At 45.7% G+C, this 22882-nt stretch overlaps 1 protein-coding gene across 1 annotated transcript; it reads right to left on the bottom strand.

The window, feature by feature from the left end:
- Nucleotides 1-2795: 2795 nt before the first annotated feature.
- On the bottom strand, nt 2796-15502 carry LOC130125527 (bifunctional protein GlmU-like). Its single transcript, XM_056295114.1, has 3 exons — nt 15277-15502; nt 4357-4548; nt 2796-3363 (listed from the first exon to the last, which is right to left on the bottom strand). The coding sequence occupies exons 1-3, from the start codon at nt 15277-15279 to the stop codon at nt 3112-3114; spliced, it is 447 nt and encodes a 148-aa protein (XP_056151089.1). The 5' UTR covers nt 15280-15502; the 3' UTR covers nt 2796-3111.
- Nucleotides 15503-22882: the final 7380 nt, after the last annotated feature.

A 22882-nucleotide genomic window follows, 5' to 3' on the forward strand; every position in this document is an offset into this window, starting at 1 on the left:
ACACAATATTTTTGTACATGCTCTGTCCTTGCACTTTAAGTAGTTTCATTTCCCGCTTGTGCGTTGAGCGAGCACAGCAAGCATTTCATCATGAGGACAAGTGTAAATATACAACAAATCAACCTGAAACACCCACCTTCCTATACTCCTATCCTTGTGAGGACGCTCATTCGTTCCCGGGCCCGGAACCCTGACCTCAACCACCAGCCGCCGGCTGCACCGGCAGGGGCGGAGCCAGACATTGTAAACATTGGGGGCTTAGCCGGGGGCCATGCCATGCTCCCCGGGGAGATCCCCCCCCCCCATTTACAGGATCTATATGCACTATTTTTCCAAGCCATTTGAGATAAAAGAGCGTGTAACAATCTGCAAATCATTTGGGAAAAACATGATGGTTGCCCAGGAAACGAAATCCTCCTGTAGATCCTACATCCTATGTATCGGTTCTCCAACCGCCTTCATCGCTCTGAAATCACAACACAACGCACGTGGAGGATGACTCATTTTCACCCCTGCCACCTAAAAAGAGGCACAAATTGTCTGATGTTACTGTTTTTAAGTTACACAACATAGGCAGGGGGGGGGGGAACTTGGCGTAAACAGCATCACTGATGTTGGAACCTGTTTCTGTTATGCTACGATGGAGAAGAGTTCACACCATGAATGTTTAGATGACGGATCTGCTACGTTTGAATCCATGCCATAATAATCTGGGCTGCTCGGATTTCAAATCAAGGATCCCCAACAACGCCAAGTACACGTGGTCTTCAATACTCTGAATTGAATGGTGGGCCAACAGAAGAACATTTATTCAAATTATATTTCTTTAGGAACCGCTACTTGTGTCTTATATTACTATACACTTACACTTATTCACATATCGGATCAAAACACTCAAACTGATCTCCAAACCAAACCAGCTGAATAGGCTTGTGTTTTTGTGTTACCAGTTATCAAATTTAAATTTAAGTTAAAAAGAAGTCAGCTGGTGGCAGGGCCTTTTCCCATCGGGCTCCGTTCTTGTGGAATAACCTGCCTGCTGCCGTCAGAGTATCAGAGTCTGTTGAGTCCTTTAAATCCAAACTTAAAACTCATCTTTTTTGCCTTAGCCTACAATCAGCTGTCTTTAAATTGAGTGCTTCACAACCTGTACTGCATGGCGGGTCGGTTTCTGTCTCAATGACGAGATTATACAGTATAGATTATAGAGTATAGGTTATACAGTATAGATTATATAGTATAGATTATAGAGTATAGATTATAAATATAAATTATAGAGTACAGATTATAGAGTATAGATATAGAGTATAGATTATAAATATAAATTATAGAGTACAGATTATAGAGTATAGATTATACAGTATAGATTATAGAGTGTAGATTATACAGTATAGATTATAGAATATAGATTACAGACTATAGATTATAGAGTATAGATTATACAGTATAGATTATAGAGTATAGATTATAAATATAAATTATAGAGTAAAGATTAAAGAGTATAGATTATACAGTATAGATTATAGAGCATAGATTATACAGTATAGATTATAGTGTGGGTTATACAGTATAGATTATAGAGTATAGATTATACAGTATAGATTATAGAGTGTAGATTATAGAGTATAGATTATATAGTATAGATTATAAACTATAGATTATAGAGTATAGATTATACAGTATAGATTATAAATATAAATTATAGAGTACAGATTACAGAGTATAGATTATTGACTACTGTAAACTGTTCTCCTCTCACGTCTTTTCTCTCTCTCTGAATGACGTCTTCTCCTTTCTCTTCTGTGTGTGTGAATGGTGTGATGTGAGTCTCCCCTGTGTGCATGTGCAGTCTGTCCTCCTCCCAGGTCTCCATGGTGACGGTGGTCGCGTGGCTGGAATCGTCCTCATCATATTCGTCACATATCTTATAATTTCATTATAATTATTTTTTTTGGGGGGGGGTTCCCCCTTTTTCTCCAAGTCAATCAAACAGAGGTGGAAAGAGCACTACCAGGACCTTTTAAACCGGGACTCTAGCCTTGAGATGGAGGCCCTCCAACAACTCCCTCAACAAGGCGTATGGTGTCGTCTCTTCCTCCCCTTGCTCACTCACTGACTACCTTGGCTGGTCGATTACCAAATTCGCGAATACCCGGAAGATGTCGGGTTACTGTCCCGCCCACAACTCAACAAAATATGATTGGCTGAGACAACTGTCAAAATCAAATCCATGCCCACGTTGACCTGAATTACACAGGCATTCGCTACAGCTACCGAAGGTCCTGGCACGGGGGGGGGGGGGCGCTGATTCACCCAGATACCGTCAGAAGAAAAATTGTGATTGGTCCATTTCCTGTTCCACGATATTAACCCACTGTTTGCCAAGACATATTAGTCCAAGCTTATAACGATGATCTAGAAATTATCACTTTTATTTCAGTGAATAAAAATAACTAAGAAATATGTATTAGGAGTACAAAAATTCTTTAAATAGTTTCTCTTGGGTAGTCACCGAAGACCTTGAAGGTCCAGAGGGTTCCCCTCTGCGTATTGTGACGTCAGTGGGTGGACAGAAAAACTACGGCCTACCTCATTCTGGGTCTCTAATCTGCTGTAGAGACACCGTTGAAAAAACACACCCTTCTCCCGGTGAAACTACAGTTCCAACCGGGGAAATTATGTCAAACGAAATCTCCACGGAGGAGTTTATGGACGACGACGCAGAAGCTCGCATGCAGAGATGGTGTGGTAGGTGTAGGCACGGAGGGAAGGACTCGGGAGAGGACAGCATCGATTTCTTCATCAGTATTGTATTACTTCAGTCCACTACAGCATTGATTCCACATTCACAAAAAAAATCAATGACACTTTCCTTAAAAGCGACAATCCTCAATCTGAATATAAACCCAACGGTCATCCCGCTACCAAAATACAAACCACAGGACAGGAAGCTGCTGTCACTCCCAAACTGATTGACAGCTCTCTTAATACAAGCACTAAGACTAAAGAACAACTAAATTTGAGTTTCTAATGTTTTCTGATGGTGTACAGATGTTGACCCAGCTAACCCCCCCCAGCCCCCAGCCCCCCCCACAATACTGACCAGGCAGGTCAGTTTGTTTGTGAGCAGGTCTGAACCAGCAGTTCTGGGAAGCCGGTGGAGGGATCCATCTCTCTGGTAAACTGCAGGTCTGTGGCCTCGCCCACCACCACCTCCGCTGTGGTGAAGACCTCCAGGTCGCCTAGCACGTGACCGCCGACCGTGCGGCCATCTTTGTCGGCGAGGCAGATGTGGAGGTGGGCCTCCTTGTTCAGCGTGCCCACCAGAGAGACGATCTCCATCCGCTCGCTGAGGCGGATCACCTGACGGAGAGAGCGACAGGGGTCACTTTGGCTTCTTCTCGGTGGGGGTGCTTATTTTGTTCTGTGTCGGCACTTCAGCATCTTTTAAGGGTTAACCGCCACATGATACGGGATAATGGAGGTTCAAGTTCCCGTCCATATAATGTCCCGTTATTTGCAGGCCTGTTTTAAACAGGTCCCTTCTGATGGTCACGGGTCTGTTCTGTTACCTACAGAGCCTTCGTGGATTCTGAATAATGTTTAATGAATTTTAACTGTTTCATATATGAACCGACCATTTTCTCTTTTCTTTTGATTGTAAATGTTTCATATTATCTTATATGTACATTGATAGTATCCGTATATACTATATACACGTACATAACAATACATAACATAATACATATCGATAGATATATGTGGCTTGATAGTATGGCACTGATGGAAAGACGGGAGGTGGAGCTGGAGATGAAGATGATAAGATTTTCACTGGGAGTGATGAAGAAGGACAGGATTAGGAAGGAGTATATTAGAGGGACAGCTCAGGTTGGACAGTTTGGAGACAAAGCAAGAGAGGCAAGATGGAGACGGTTTGGACATGTGTGGAGGAGAGATGGTTGCTGAATATGGAGCTGCCAGGGGAGCGGAAAACAGGAAGGCCAAAGAGGAGGCGCCCTGACCGACCAGAGGAGGCGCTAGTGCAGCAACCAGGACACACATCCACATCCTACTTCCCAGCCATAGACACGGCCAATTGTGTCTGTAGGGACACCCGACCAAGCTGGAGGCAACACGGGGATTTGAACCGCCGATCCCCATGTTGGTAGGCAACGGAACAGACCGCCACGCCACCCGGACGCCCCTCATCATTAGCTTTCTCTACCCGTCTACTTTAACTTAAACGTAAAGCGCATTACATTTTACAAAGGAACTGTGCTACAGAAACAAAGTTTGATTGATCGATGGGTTTCGCTCATGACGGAAACTGTAACCATGGCAACGTCAGACTGGTACCTGGTTTGTGTTCTCAGCGCTGGCGTTGGCCAGCCGCAGTGTCGCCTTGGTAACGCTGCCGACGCAGGTGACGATGAAGGGCGCCCTGAGGCCTCGCTCCTCAACGAAGGCCACCAGAGAAGTGAGCAGCTCCTGACCCGGGCCGAGCCGCACCGCATAGACCCGCAGGGAGGAACCGCTGGCCGCTGACGACTGGAAAGACATTAAGGAAAGAAACGTGACGTTAATTCCTGCAGGGCTTGGTAGCTTGTAATATTGACATCCTGTAATAAAAGTTTTAGCCCCGTTTGTCCAGTAGTGATAAAGAACTGTGTTTCCGTATGTCTGTTGTAATGCCACTAGGGGGCGCCATGCAGTCTGCTAGAAGGGTGATGCGCGCCGTCACATAGACTCAATGCTGAGAAACTCCACCGGTGTCACTCTTCAACACAGAAAAGACACCTGACAGTGAGGAGTTCCCCCCCCCAGTTCCCCCTCCCCCCCGGAACAGGCGCCCCGACCCACCAGAGGAGGCGCTAGTGCAGCGATCAGGACACACACCCACATCTGGCTTCCCACCCGTAGACGCCCAATTGATTGTGTCTGTAGGGACGCCCGACCAAGCCAGAGGTACAACGGGGAATCAAACCAGTGATCCCCATGTTGGTAGGTGACGGAATCGACCACTACACCACCCAGAAGTTGTCGTACCCAACCCAAAACACACACACATTACATACAACAGACATTACAGGGCCAACCTGTGGTCCGGGTGTCCGGATCAGGTGGAGGTATATTACCTTATACCCCTTTCACACTGGCCAAAACCCCCGCCAACATCCGCCTTTGGTGGTGAATGTTACATTGACCAAGGGTGGAGGTTGGTGGGTGTTTTGGCCAGTGTGAAAACGCCATCACACAGCAGAAGAGTTTGAGCTGTAGATGTGAAATAGTCGTGTTGTGTGTTTCTCATCAGACGGTAACACAACATGTGGGTCTGTTTTACTCCAGTCTTTACAGGCGTCAGTGGCGTGAACACACCTTTCACACCATCACAACACGTTACAAACTCACATTTAGTTGTTGTTTACTGTTAGTCCTTGTATTAAGACACCTGTCAATCAATCTGGGAGAGTTATGAACATTTGTAAGGATTAAGTTGGAGCTCCTCTAAAGGTTATCTCGCGCACAGATTCTGATCTACACAACTTCAGAGTTAGAAGCTGTTGAGACGTCGCCTTGTTTCGAAGGATAAGGACCTCAGTTGTCGTCCTGGCGGGGAGGTTCGTGAACACGCGGTTAAGAGGAAGCGATGGGAAGGTCTTTACTTGCTCCTTTTTTCCAACCGGTTCATTCTTCATAAAGTTGTTTGAGCGCTTAGTCGAGGTTACTTAATGATGGCAGCACCTTCTCCAGTCTGAACACCTGCGTCATGAAGAGAACCAGACCACGCCGCCCGGCTGAAGGTCAGAACTGACTTCACAAACCGATGGTAGAGAGTTTGACTGATGCCTGAGGTTGTGAAAGCACCCGTAACTCATGTTCAGCATTGACGCAACGACCGTTCGGTTGAAATGTCAATTTGTCATTTATGACGGTACCCACATATTTGTATTCCTCCACTTCATCTACCGTTTGTGCCTCATGTTGTCTGGTGTCCTCCTGAGGTCCATCACCATGTCTGATATCTGGGGCATAGCGAGGTCCAGGAGACTCACCTCAGAAGATGGAAGCAGGCATCCTCTGAATTACTGGTGTCCACCATCACGGTACCATCACAGGACTCAATGAAGGTCATCCAGCAGTCATTTGTGTGGAGTTTAAATGACACAGGAGAGACCAGTGAACCTTGTTGAGATGGTCCTGACAGAGCTGTGGCCTGTCTGTCATGCCAAAACTCTCTTCTGATCTTCACTACTTACATACATTCATTCATTCATTCATTCATTCATCTTCAGCCGCTTCTCCGGGGTCGGGTCGCGGTGGCAGCTAGCTAAGTAGGGTACTCAAGATGCTCCTCTCTCCAGCAACGCCCTTCAGCTCCTCCTGGGGGATCCTAAGATGTTCCCAGGCCAGATTGGACATGTAGTCCCTCCAGTGAGTTCTGGGTCTACCCTGGGGTCTCCTCCCAGTTGGACATGCCCGGAAAACCTCCAAAGGACGGCGCCCAGGAGGCATCCCGATCAGATGCCCGAACCACCTCAACTGGCTCCTTTCGATGCGAAGGAGCAGCGGCTCTACTCCGAGCTCCCTCTGGATGTCCGAGCTCCTCACCCTGTCTCTAAGGCTGAGCTCAGGCACCCTACGAAGGAAACTCCACGTCCCGAGGACGGGGCGGGGTCCGTCGGCACGCCCTGGTCCCCGCCTTTGCCTGCCACCTGGCCTGCATTGCACCCTACCCCAATGCTCATCCCCACGTGTGGTGAGTCCATGAGATGGTGGCTCCGTGTTGTTTTTTCGGGCTGGGCCCAACCAGGCCCCATGGGCCAAGGCCCGGCCACCAGAAGCTCACCAGTGAACTCCCTTCCCAGGTCCGACTCCAGGAGGGGGCCCTGGTTTCCCTTTTCCGGGCGAGGTGCTGTAACTCTGCTGGTGTAATTTCACTGTATTTCTTGGGAATCGCTCTTATTCTGGCCCCTCCCCTAGGACCAATTTGCCTTGGGAGACCCTACCAGGGGCTATTGCCCCCGACAACACAGCTCCCAGGATCACCGGGACACACAAACCCCTCCACCATGGCAAGGTGGCGATTCTCTTACATGACTGGTTGAACTCTAATCATCTAACGATCAATGTTAAGGAAACATAATGTATGTATTTCCATCCCCCTAAGAAATCGATATCTATGTCTGACCCCATTCATTTTGCAGTCCGACACTAACCATCAGAAAAACCTACACATATCTGTAACCGGGTCATGATTTCTGGAAAGAGACTTGCTGCTGAGTTTAAAAAAATTTTTTTTTTTTTTGGGGTTGTTGTTTTGAGCAACACAAGCCGAGTGCCTTCCAGTTCCATTGTACTAGAGAGAAGGTAGACATCGCTACGGCCGATATCTCCAGAACTCACACCAAAACGATCTAGGTGGACAAATAGCACGACAGGCAAGAGGAAAAACATGTATTTTTGATTTGGAGGTGAATTGTCCCTTTAAATGTAACACATTTTAACAGCTGTAACGTTACTTTTAATCATTCGGGTATAATAACGAACTAAAGAAAAGATTCAAGATCCTTTATTGTTACATCCCATTATACCAGTCAACGAGATTAAATGGTCATTTACTTACTCTCCTATAGGATGGGTTCATTTGCAGGGACTGAATTTCCCCAAGGGATTAATAATTTAAAACTTAATTTATACAACGGGACATCACCCATGAAGTAACAGCAAGGTTGAGCTCCATTTCCAGCGATTTCTGACCCCCTACATGAGGCTGAATTGAGTTAATGTCATTGCAGAAATCCGCATATACCAGCCCTGCATATGGGTGGCGTGGTGGTCTATTCCGTTGCCTCCCAACATGCGGATTCGAACTGGTGATCCGCCGGCTTGGTCGGACGTCCCTACAGACACAACTGGCCGTGTCTGCGGGTGGGAAGCCGGATGTGGGTATGTGTCCTGATCGCTGCACTAGCGCCTCCTCTGGTCGGTGGGGGGGCCCGTTCAGGGGGGAGGGGAACGGGTGGGGGGGGTAGCGTGATCCTCCCACACACTACGTCCCCCTGGTGAAACTCCTCACTGTCAGGGGAAAAGAAGCGGCTGGTGACTCCACATGTATGGGAGGAGGCATGTGGTAGTCTGCAGCCCTTCCCGGATCAGCAGAGCGGGTGGAGCAGCAGAGACCGGGACGGCTCGGAAGAGTGGGGTAATTGGCCGGGTACAATTGGGGAGAAAAAGGGGGGAAATTACACACACACAAAAAATTATTATTATTTTTCGTATCAATAGCCTGGCGGCCTGTCCAGGGTGTTTCCCCGCCTGCCGCCCAGGCACTGCTGGGATAGACTCCAGCATCCTCGCCACCCTGAGAGCAGGATAAGCGGTTTGGGTGATGGATGGATGGATGGATGGATGGATGGATGGATGGATGGATGGATGGATGGATGGATGGATGGCTTAATTGGTAAAGTTCAAGGTGATATGATATAAGACGACGCAGACAGAACTCATGAAGGGGTTACCTTGTGCCTATTTGGATTACCACCAAGCTGTTTTAACTGTCAGGACATGGAAGGCTGTGGTATGGGTATGGGTATGGGTACTGGTACGGGTACTGGTACGGGTACTGGTATGGGTATGGGTACGGTTTGCAGAATCACATCACACCATGTGAAATCTTCCGCTATGGACACGTTTTAAGAGCGGGCTGAAGTACTGTTTGAAACGGCTTCATACAGGGTGACAGGTAGAGTGCGTGGGAGAGAAGGTCTCTCTAGCGGTGTGCGGGGCTTGTTTCTGCCTCAACCAGAGACTCTGACTGTAGGGATGACTGACTGAACCAGCCAGGTCTGGGATTCAGTCCTGGCTGATCCCTGTGACGACTGAATCCCAGACCTGGCTGATCTCTGTGACGACTGAATCCCAGACCTGGCTGATCCCTGTGACGACTGAATCCTGGACCTGGGTGATCCCCGTGACGACTGAATCCTAGACCTGGCTGATCCCTGTGACGACTGAATCCCAGACCTGGGTGATCCCCGTGACGACTGAATCCTAGACCTGGCTGACCCCTGTGACGACTGAATCCCAGACCTGGCTGATCCCTGTGATGACTGAATCCCAGACCTGGCTGATCCCTGTGACGACTGAATCCTAGATCTGGCTGATCCCTGTGACGACTGAATCCCAGACCTGGCTGATCCCTGTGACGACTGAATCCCAGACCTGGCTGATCCCTGTGACGACTGAATCCTAGACCTGGCTGATCCCTGTGACGACTGAATCCTGGACCTGGGTGATCCCCGTGACGACTGAATCCTAGACCTGGCTGATCCCTGTGACGACTGAATCCCAGACCTGGCTGATCTCTGTGACGACTGAATCCCAGACCTGGCTGATCTCTGTGACGACTGAATCCCAGACCTGGCTGATCCCTGTGACGACTGAATCCTGGACCTGGGTGATCCCCGTGACGACTGAATCCTAGACCTGGCTGATCCCTGTGACGACTGAATCCTGGACCTGGGTGATCCCCGTGACGACTGAATCCTAGACCTGGCTGACCCCTGTGACGACTGAATCCCAGACCTGGCTGATTCCTGTGATGACTGAATCCCAGACCTGGCTGACCCCTGTGACGACTGAATCCCAGACCTGGCTGATTCCTGTGATGACTGAATCCCAGACCTGGCTGATCCCTGTGATGACTGAATCCTAGATCTGGCTGATCCCTGTGACGACTGAATCCCAGACCTGGCTGATCCCTGTGACGACTGAATCCCAGACCTGGCTGATCCCCGTGACGACTGAATCCTAGACCTGGCTGATCCCTGTGACGACTGAATCCTAGATCTGGCTGATCCCCGTGACGACTGAATCCTAGACCTGGCTGATCCCTGTGACGACTGAATCCTAGATCTGGCTGATCCCTGTGACGACTGAATCCCAGACCTGGCTGACCCCTGTGACGACTGAATCCCAGACCTGGCTGATCCCTGTGACGACTGAATCCTAGACCTGGCTGATCCCTGTGACGACTGAATCCTAGACCAGGCTGATCCCTGTGTCTTACCACCCAGTGTGGCTTTCCTCATGTGACAGCTTCTCATCATGTCATTAGGAACTTCTGGTCTTCTTGTCGGCTGTACAGGGTTTACCCCCCCCCTTCTCTTTCCTCCCTTTCCTCTTTCTTTTTTCTTCTTTGAACCGTTTGGTGGCGTCTTTAACTGGTTTTATATCGTCCTGTTCGTGTTTGTACAAGTCACTTTAGTCGATATTGGTCATGTTACCTGACATTTGTCTATTTGTCACGGACATAAATGATGTCTGGCCGTGCGAGGTCATTACCAGACTGTTTTCTTTTTGCTTTTTGTGTTTATTATTGTTCCACTTGTTTCACAAAATGAATGAATGAACAAATAAAACAGACAAGATACAATATAAAAAAATTAAACCAAAAATATTAAAAATTAAAGTATTAAAATTAAAATATTTAAATAATATTAAAATATTAAACCCAGTCAGTGAGGACGCACAAGCCAGTGCATTCTTAGTGCCGGTCCCAAGCCCGGGTAAATGGCGAGGGTCGAGCCAGGAAGGGCATCCGGCGTAAAACCTTCGGCAAATCAAATATGCGGATCATAAATACAAAAAAGGGAATCGTGGAGGGTTAATATATAGTTTTGCCTAGAATGAAGGACTTCCTCTGGGGAGGTGGATTTTAGAGGAATCATAGCTCAAGTCCATAGCTCATGTAGGCTGGAGCTCAGCTTCCTCCCTCTGACACAGTTCATCCAGATAAATACATATTCATGCTAATTACCCCTGAGAGGGTGAAGCTGGACAGATACAGAGATGGGTCATAGGATGTAGCATAAGTATTTTGAAACAGACTGGACTTTGATATGCTTCTTACAGCCTGTTAACGATTAACCAGCAACTGTAGTGGATGTAGTGGCCTCGTCATTTTAATAATTAACCGTTGGGTTTCATGTTTGTTGAGGTTAACTGACTACACTGACCACACCTGACCACACTGACCACACTGACTACACTGACCACACTGACGACAATGACCACACTGACCACACTGACTACACTGACTACACTGATACACTGACTACACTGGCTACACTGACCACACTGGCTACACTGGCTACACTGATACACTGACTACACTGACTACACTGACCACACTGACTACACTGATACACTGACTACACTGACTACACTGACCACACTGGCCACACTGGCTACACTGACTACACTGACCACACTGACTACACTGGCCACACTGATACACTGACTACACTGACCACACTGACCACACTGACTACACTGGCTACACTGACTACACTGACTACACTGACCACACTGACTACACTGGCCACACTGATACACTGACCACACTGACCACACTGACCACACTGTCCACACTGGCTACACTGACTACACTGACCACACTGACTACACTGGCCACACTGATACACTGACTACACTGACCACACTGACTACACTGACTACACTGACCACACTGACTACACTGACCACACTGACTACACTGGCCACACTGATACACTGACTACACTGACCACACTGACCACACTGACTACACTGGCCACACTGGCTACACTGACTACACTGGCTACACTGACTACACTGACCACACTGACTACACTGGCTACACTGATACACTGACTACACTGACCACACTGACTACACTGGCCACACTGGCTACACTGACCACACTGACTACACTGGCCACACTGGCTACACTGACTACACTGGCTACACTGACTACACTGACCACACTGACTACACTGGCTACACTGATACACTGACTACACTGACCACACTGACTACACTGGCCACACTGGCTACACTGACTATACTGGCCACACTGGCTACACTGACCACACTGACCACACTGACTACACTGGCTACACTGACTACACTGGCCACACTGGCTACACTGACTACACTGGCTACACTGACAACACTGACTACACTGACCACACTGACCACACTGACTACACTGGCTACACTGACTACACTGACCACACTCACTGCACTGACCACACTGACCACACTGACTACACTGACTACAGTGGCTACACTGACTACACTGACTACACTGACCACACTGACCACACTGACTACACTGACCACACTGACTACACTGATACACTGACTACACTGATACACTGACTACACTGACCACACTGACCACACTGACTACACTGACCACACTGACCACACTGATACACTGACTACACTGACCACACTGACCACACTGACTACACTGACCACACTGACTACACTGATACACTGACTACACTGATACACTGACTACACTGATACACTGACTACACTGACCACACTGACCACACTGACTACACTGACCACACTGACCACACTGGCTACACTGACTACAGTGGCTACACTGACTACACTGACTACACTGACCACACTGACCACACTGACCACACTGGCTACACTGACTACACTGACTACACTGACTACACTGACCACACTGACCACACTGGCTACACTGACTACAGTGGCTACAGTGGCTACACTGACTACACTGACTACACTGACCACACTGACTACACTGACTACACTGACCACACTGACCACACTGACCACACTGGCTACACTGACTACACTGACTACACTGACCACACTGACCACACTGACCACACTGGCTACACTGACTACACTGACTACACTGACTACACTGACCACACTGACCACACTGGCTACACTGACTACAGTGGCTACACTGACTACACTGACTACACTGACCACACTGACCACACTGACCACACTGGCTACACTGACTACAGTGGCTACAGTGGCTACACTGACTACACTGACTACACTGACCACACTGACCACACTGACTACACTGACCACACCGGCCACACTGACTACACTGATACACTGACTACACTGATACACTGACTACACTGACCACACTGACCACACTGACTACACTGACCACACTGACCACACTGGCTACACTGACTACAGTGGCTACACTGACCACACTGACCACACTGACTACACTGACTACACTGACCACACTGACCACACTGACCACACTGACTACACTGACTACACTGACTACACTGACCACACTGACCACACTGACTACACTGACCACACTGACTACACTGACTACACTGACCACACTGACTACACTGACTACACTGACCACACTGACTACACTGACCACACTGACCACACTGACCACACTGACTACACTGACTACAGTGGCTACACTGACTACACTGACCACACTGACCACACTGACCACACTGACTACACTGACCACACTGACTACACTGATACACTGACTACACTGATCACACTGACCACACTGACTACACTGACCACACTGACCACACTGACCACACTGACCACACTGACTACACTGACCACACTGACTACACTGATACACTGACTACACTGATACACTGACTACACTGATACACTGACTACACTGACCACACTGACCACACTGACTACACTGACCACACTGACCACACTGGCTACACTGACTACAGTGGCTACACTGACTACACTGACTACACTGACCACACTGACCACACTGACCACACTGGCTACACTGACTACAGTGGCTACACTGACTACACTGACTACACTGACCACACTGACCACACTGACCACACTGGCTACACTGACTACACTGACTACACTGACCACACTGACCACACTGGCTACACTGACTACAGTGGCTACACTGACTACACTGACTACACTGACCACACTGACCACACTGACCACACTGGCTACACTGACTACAGTGGCTACAGTGGCTACACTGACTACACTGACTACACTGACCACACTGACCACACTGACTACACTGACCACACCGGCCACACTGACTACACTGATACACTGACTACACTGATACACTGACTACACTGACCACACTGACCACACTGACCACACTGGCTACACTGACTACAGTGGCTACACTGACTACACTGACTACACTGACCACACTGACCACACTGACCACACTGGCTACACTGACTACAGTGGCTACAGTGGCTACACTGACTACACTGACTACACTGACCACACTGACCACACTGACTACACTGACCACACTGACTACACTGATACACTGACTACACTGATACACTGACTACACTGACCACACTGACTACACTGACTACACTGACTACACTGACCACACTCACTACACTGATACACTGACTACACTGACCACACTGACTACACTGATACACTGACTACACTGATACACTGACTACACTGACCACACTGACCACACTGACCACACTGGCTACACTGACTACAGTGGCTACACTGACTACACTGACTACACTGACCACACTGACCACACTGACCACACTGACTACACTGACCACACTGACCACACTGACTACACTGACCACACTGACCACACTGACCACACTGACTACACTGACCACACTGACTACACTGACTACACTGACCACACTGACTACACTGACTACACTGACCACACTGACTACACTGACCACACTGACTACACTGATACACTGACCACACTGACTACACTGACTACACTGGCTACACTGACCACACTGACCATCACTGACCACACTGACTACACTGATACACTGGTTACACTGACTACACTGACTACACTGACTACACTGACCACACTGACTATACTGACCACACTGACTACACTGACCACACTGACTATACTGACTACACTGGCTACACCCACTACACTCACCACACTGACCACACTGGCTACACTGACCACACTGACTATACTGACCACCACTGACTACACTGACTACACTGACCACTCGCTACACTCACCACACTGACCACCACTGACCACACGGACTCTGCTGGAAACACTGCGTTACAGCATGAAGGTACTACAACGCAGTCCACATCATGAAGTAACGGCTACAGTACAGCAGCAGGTAGTACGGTATAGTAATCGTATATTTTAGGCCTTTCCCTGAAAGTTAAATACGTGTCTAACTAATAAGTTAGTGGCCCGGGCCTCCACCCCCAGGGCCTCCACCCCCAGGGCCTCCACCCCCAGGGCCTCCACCCCCAGGGCCTCCACCCCCAGGGCCTCCACCCCCCCCCCCCCGGCGGTACATCAGCTAAAGTAAATAACGCACGTGTCGCTGTAGCCCGCTCAACAACAAGTTTTTAACATCGGGTGTAAAAACTGGGTGTTCAAACGCAGGACTGGTCGTTTGAAAGACTCACCATCCTGGTTTCAGCGGTACCGTCCCGTCCGCGGCTCGGCGGACGTGAAGAAATCCACGACGCTTCGTCTGAAGTTGGTGAGAGTGAACCGCGGCCGGTTCACACGGCGGAACCCGGCACCTCACGACCTCCTCAAACACGCTTCCAAGCCTCCCCGTCGGGTTTGGAAGTGACGGACAGCCGTCGGTCACTGATTTCCAGCAGACCAGGGTCGAGCGCCTTGGGGAGGGAGCACTGACGATGCAGGCCGCAGCTCCGATTCGTGACCGAACAGCGCCACCTAGTGACGCCCATGGAGAACTACTGATACCGACATACTACACACGTCACTGATGAATACTGAACAAGATTCAAAACTAGAATACGATAGCAGAGAAAATACTTCCTTGTGTACTCTTGTGTACAAAAGGCTGAGATTTGTCTTTGGCTTGCATGTGAAAAAAATGGATAAATACTAAATATAACTAAAATTACATGACTGATATAGTACAGGAACATGACTGATATAGTACAGGGACATGACTGATACAGTACAGGAACATGACTGATATAGTACAAGGAACATGACTGATACAGTACAGGAACATGACTGATATAGCACAAGGAACATGACTGATATAGTACAGGGACATGACTGATATAGTACAGGGACATGACTGATATAGTACAGGAACATGACTGATATAGTACAGGGAACATGACTGATATAGTACAGGAACATGACTGATATAGTACGGGGAACATGACTGATATAGTACAGGGAACATGACTGATACAGTACAGGAACATGACTGATATAGTACAGGAACATGACTGATACAGTACAGGAACATGACTGATATAGTACGGGGAACATGACTGATATAGTACGGGGAACATGACTGATATAGTACAGGGACATGACTGATATAGTACAGGAACATGACTGATATAGTACGGGGAACATGACTGATATAGTACAGGGACATGACTGATATAGTACGGGGACATGACTGATATAGTACAGGAACATGACTGATACAGTACAGGAACATGACTGATATAGTACAAGGAACATGACTGATATAGTACAGGGACATGACTGATATAGTACAGGGACATGACTGATATAGTACAGGAACATGACTGATACAGTACAGGAACATGACTGATATAGTACAAGGAACATGACTGATATAGTACAGGGACATGACTGATATAGTACAGGGACATGACTGATACAGTACAGGAACATGACTGATATAGTACAAGGAACATGACTGATATAGTACAGGGACATGACTGATACAGTACAGGAACACGACTGATATAGTACAAGGAACATGACTGATATAGTACAGGGAACATGACTGATATAGTACAGGAACATGACTGATATAGTACAGGAACATGACTGATATAGTACAAGGAACATGACTGATATAGTACAGGGACATGACTGATATAGTACAGGAACATGACTGATACAGTACAGGAACATGACTGATATAGTACAAGGAACATGACTGATATAGTACAGGGAACATGACTGATATAGTACAGGAACATGACTGATATAGTACGGGGAACATGACTGATATAGTACAGGGACATGACTGATATAGTACGGGGACATGACTGATATAGTACAGGAACATGACTGATACAGTACAGGAACATGACTGATATAGTACAAGGAACATGACTGATATAGTACAGGGAACATGACTGATATAGTACAAGGAACATGACTGATATAGTACGGGGAACATGACTGATATAGTACAAGGAACATGACTGATATAGTACGGGGAACATGACTAATATAGTACGGGGAACATGACTGATATAGTACAGGAACATGACTGATATAGTACGGGGAACATGACTGATATAGTACAGGAACATGACTGATATAGTACGGGGAACATGACTGATATAGTACAGGGAACATGACTGATATAGTACAGGGAACATGACTGATATAGTACAGGGAACATGATTGATATAGTACAGGAACATGACTGATATAGTACAGGGAACATGACTGATATAGTACGGGGAACATGACTGATATAGTACAGGAACATGACTGATATAGTACGGGGAACATGACTGATATAGTACGGGGAACATGACTGATATAGTACAGGGAACATGACTGATATAGTACAGGGAACATGACTGATATAGTACGGGGAATATGACTGATATAGTACAGGGAACATGACTGATATAGTACAGGGAACATGATTGATATAGTACAGGAACATGACTGATATAGTACGGGGAACATGACTGATATAGTACATAAACATGACTGATATAGTACAGGGAACATGACTGATATAGTACAGGGAACATGATTGATATAGTACAGGAACATGACTGATATAGTACAGGGAACAAGACTGATATAGTACAGGAACATGACTGATATAGTACAGGGACATGACTGATACAGTACAGGAACATGACTGATATAGTACAAGGAACATGACTGATACAGTACAGGAACATGACTGATATAGTACAAGGAACATGACTGATATAGTACAGGGACATGACTGATATAGTACAGGAACATGACTGATATAGTACAGGAACATGACTGATATAGTACAAGGAACATGACTGATATAGTACAGGAACATGACTGATATAGTACAGGAACATGACTGATATAGTACGGGGAACATGACTGATATAGTACGGGGAACATGACTGATATAGTACAGGGACATGACTGATATAGTACGGGGACATGACTGATATAGTACAGGAACATGACTGATACAGTACAGGAACATGACTGATATAGTACAAGGAACATGACTGATATAGTACAGGGACATGACTGATATAGTACAGGGACATGACTGATATAGTACAGGAACATGACTGATACAGTACAGGAACATGACTGATATAGTACAAGGAACATGACTGATATAGTACAGGGACATGACTGATATAGTACAGGGACATGACTGATACAGTACAGGAACATGACTGATATAGTACAAGGAACATGACTGATATAGTACAGGGACATGACTGATACAGTACAGGAACACGACTGATATAGTACAAGGAACATGACTGATATAGTACAGGGAACATGACTGATATAGTACAGGGAACATGATTGATATAGTACAGGAACATGACTGATATAGTACGGGGAACATGACTGATATAGTACATAAACATGACTGATATAGTACAGGGAACATGACTGATATAGTACAGGGAACATGATTGATATAGTACAGGGAACATGACTGATATAGTACAGGGAACATGACTGATATAGCACAGGAACATGACTGATATAGCACAGGAACATGACTGATATAGTACAGGGAACATGATTGATAAAGTACAGGAACATGACTGATATAGTACAGGAACATGACTGATATAGTACGGGGAACATGACTGATATAGTACGGGGAAAATGACTGATATAGTACAGGGAACATGACTGATATAGCACAGGAACATGACTGATATAGTACAGGAGCAGGACTGATATAGTACAGGGAACATAACTGATATAGTACAGGAACATGATTGATATAGTACAGGAACATGACTGATATAGTACAGGAACATAACTGATATAGTACAGGGAACAAGACTGATATAGTACAGGAACATGACTGATATAGTACAGGAACATAACTGATATAGTACAGGGAACAAGACTGATATAGTACAGGAAACATGACTGATACAGTACAGGAACATGACTGATATAGTACAGGAACATGACTGATATAGTACAGGAACATGACTGATATAGTACAGGGAACATGACTGATATAGTACAGGGAACATGACTGATATAGTACAAGAACATGACTGATATAGTACAGGAACATGACTGATATAGTACAGGAACATGACTGATATAGTACAGGGAACATGACTGATATAGTACAGGGACATGACTGATATAGTACAGGGAACATGACTGATATAGTACAGGAACATGACTGATATAGTACAGGAGCATGACTGATATAGTACAGGAACATGACTGATATAGTACAGGAACATGACTGATATAGTACAGGGAACATGACTGATATAGTACAGGAACATGACTGATATAGTACGGGGAACATGACTGATATAGTACAGGGAACATGACTGATATAGTACAGGGAACATGACTGATATAGTACAGGGACATGACTGATATAGTACAGGGACATGACTGATATAGTACGGGGAACATGACTGATATAGTACGGGGAAAATGACTGATATAGTACAGGGAACATGACTGATATAGCACAGGAACATGACTGATATAGTACAGGAGCAGGACTGATATAGTACAGGGAACATAACTGATATAGTACAGGAACATGATTGATATAGTACAGGAACATGACTGATATAGTACAGGAACATAACTGATATAGTACAGGGAACAAGACTGATATAGTACAGGAACATGACTGATATAGTACAGGAACATAACTGATATAGTACAGGGAACAAGACTGATATAGTACAGGAAACATGACTGATACAGTACAGGAACATGACTGATATAGTACAGGAACATGACTGATATAGTACAGGAACATGACTGATATAGTACAGGGAACATGACTGATATAGTACAGGGAACATGACTGATATAGTACAAGAACATGACTGATATAGTACAGGAACATGACTGATATAGTACAGGAACATGACTGATATAGTACAGGGAACATGACTGATATAGTACAGGGACATGACTGATATAGTACAGGGAACATGACTGATATAGTACAGGAACATGACTGATATAGTACAGGAGCATGACTGATATAGTACAGGAACATGACTGATATAGTACAGGAACATGACTGATATAGTACAGGGAACATGACTGATATAGTACAGGAACATGACTGATATAGTACGGGGAACATGACTGATATAGTACAGGGAACATGACTGATATAGTACAGGAACATGACTGATATAGTACAGGGACATGACTGATATAGTACAGGGACATGACTGAAAGATACTGGCTCCAAATCTGCACGACAAGTCCCTGTATTCACTTACCCACGGCAGGATTTTGGCACCATGGACAGTTTTAACACGTGACTTCTTGTTTCCCCTCGTTTCCGGTAAAATTATCTTTTACTTTTCCCACAAAAGAGAAGCTCCGCCAAATACGCTGTCCCAAACGAAACGACCACCCAAAACTCAAATTTTTATATCCGGTACAGAAAAGGAAAAACGAGACACTTGTTGAAGTTGGATGATCAATCAATCAATCAATCAATCAATCAATCAATCAATCAATCAATCAATCAATCAATCAATCAATCAATCAAGTTGCATGTATATATGATGACGTCATGGAGGTCACGTCCCAGTACACAGTCAGCATTGGAGTTTTGTTTAAAAATCACCTTGTCCACTTGTTAAAGGTGCCATGCATAGAAAAATGCATCTTTTTTATCTGCACCTAATTTACATCTATTTTCTAATTTACATCTATTTTCTAATTTACATCTATTTTATTTTATGTATACTGGCTGCATACTAATTTCCCTGTAAGGGACAATAAAGATACGTTGACTTTGACTTTGGTTATTTACGTTCAAGAAACACATGGAACAAAATATTTCGTTCTACCTTTAAAGAAAATGTATTTCTTTCCAAGAAAAAAAAAATTTTTTTGAAGTTATTTCCACGTGCTGAGTTGGGCTTCTGTGTAGCAGCAAATACGTCATTTATATCCCCGTGTCTGAGAGGGGACCTCTAGAGCGAATACGTGTGAAAAAGACTCAATACGTGTGTAATACTTTTCTATGCCTAAAGGGGGCGCTGTAGTTTAAGTAAAAGGCCTTGGAGCAGCAGTTTTAATCATATTGGTAAATCATACCACTTGTGTTACCCTGCAAGACATTTACTACGGGTAAAAACTTTGTTCATAACCTTCAAGGTGGGTCGAATATCCTAAATTTATCATCATCGTCATCATCATCATCATCGTTATTACTATTATTGTTATTATTATTATTGGTTGTTTTTAGCATCAATTTTACTGTTTTTAGCAGTGATTATGAAACAACTTTTATTGAAATGAATTTAATTTAATTTGAATTAATTTTCCTCTTGTTATGCTCTAAAAATACTTTTTTCCCTGGGAATTCAACACAGTTTCATTACAGCTGGTCTCTCTTGAATGTTCAGCACTTTTCAAATATGCTTCAAATCTAAAATGATGAAATGAATATTATTATCATTATTATCATTATGCAGTCACTGTATTGTTTATAAGGGTGGGGTACCTGCAGTCACTGTATTGCTTATAAGGGTGGGGATACCTCCAGTCACTGTATTGTTTATAAGGGTGGGGGTACCTGCAGTCACTGTATTGTTTATAAGGGTGGGGACACCTGCAGTCACTGTATTGTTTATAAGGGTGGGGACACCTGCAGTCACTGTATTGTTTATAAGGGTGGGGGTACCTCCAGTCACTGTATTGTTTATAAGGGTGGGGGTACCTGCAGTCACTGTATTGTTTATAAGGGTGGGGACACCTCCAGTCACTGTATTGTTTATAAGGGTGGGGGTACCTGCAGTCACTGTATTGTTTATAAGGGTGGGGACACCTGCAGTCACTGTATTGTTTATAAGGGTGGGGGTACCTGCAGTCACTGTATTGTTTATAAGGGTGGGGGTACCTGCAGTCACTGTATTGTTTATAAGGGTGGGGACACCTGCAGTCACTATATTGTTTATAAGGGTGGGGACACCTGCAGTCACTGTATTGTTTATAAGGGTGGGGTCACCTGCAGTCACTGTATTGTTTATAAGGGTGGGGTACCTGCAGTCACTGTATTGTTTATAAGGGTGGGGGTACCTGCAGTTTGTATATTGTTTATAAGGGTGGGGGTACCTGCAGTCACTGTATTGTTTATAAGGGTGGGGTACCTGCAGTCACTGTATTGTTTATAAGGGTGGGGGTACCTGCAGTTAGTATATTGTTTATAAGGGTGGGGGTACCTGCAGTTCGTATATTGTTTATAAGGGTGGGGGTACCTGCAGTCACTGTATTGTTTATAAGGGTGGGGTACCTGCAGTCACTGTATTGTTTATAAGGGTGGGGGTACCTGCAGTCACTGTATTGTTTATAAGGGTGGGGGTACCTGCAGTCAGTGTATTGTTTATAAGGGTGGGGACACCTGCAGTTAGTATATTGTTTATAAGGGTGGGAGTACCTGCAGTTAGTATATTGTTTATAAGGGTGGGGGTACCTGCAGTTAGTATATTGTTTATAAGGGTGGGGGTACCTGCAGTCACTGTATTGTTTATAAGGGTGGGGACACCTCCAGTCACTGTATTGTTTATAAGGGTGGGGGTACCTGCAGTCACTGTATTGTTTATAAGGGTGGGGACACCTGCAGTCACTGTATTGTTTATAAGGGTGGGGGTACCTGCAGTCACTGTATTGTTTATAAGGGTGGGGGTACCTGCAGTCACTGTATTGTTTATAAGGGTGGGGACACCTGCAGTCACTATATTGTTTATAAGGGTGGGGACACCTGCAGTCACTGTATTGTTTATAAGGGTGGGGTCACCTGCAGTCACTGTA

The sequence above is a fragment of the Lampris incognitus genome, chromosome 15, assembly GCF_029633865.1.
Source record: "Lampris incognitus isolate fLamInc1 chromosome 15, fLamInc1.hap2, whole genome shotgun sequence".
Lineage (NCBI taxonomy): Eukaryota > Metazoa > Chordata > Actinopteri > Lampriformes > Lampridae > Lampris > Lampris incognitus.

Excerpts from the sequence above, each read along its gene's own strand:
- LOC130125527 (XM_056295114.1), bottom strand. Across the intron at positions 3,364-4,356 it reads GCGCTGAGAACACAAACCAG|GTGATCCGCCTCAGCGAGCG; the intron begins GTACCAGTCTGA and ends TCTCTCCGTCAG.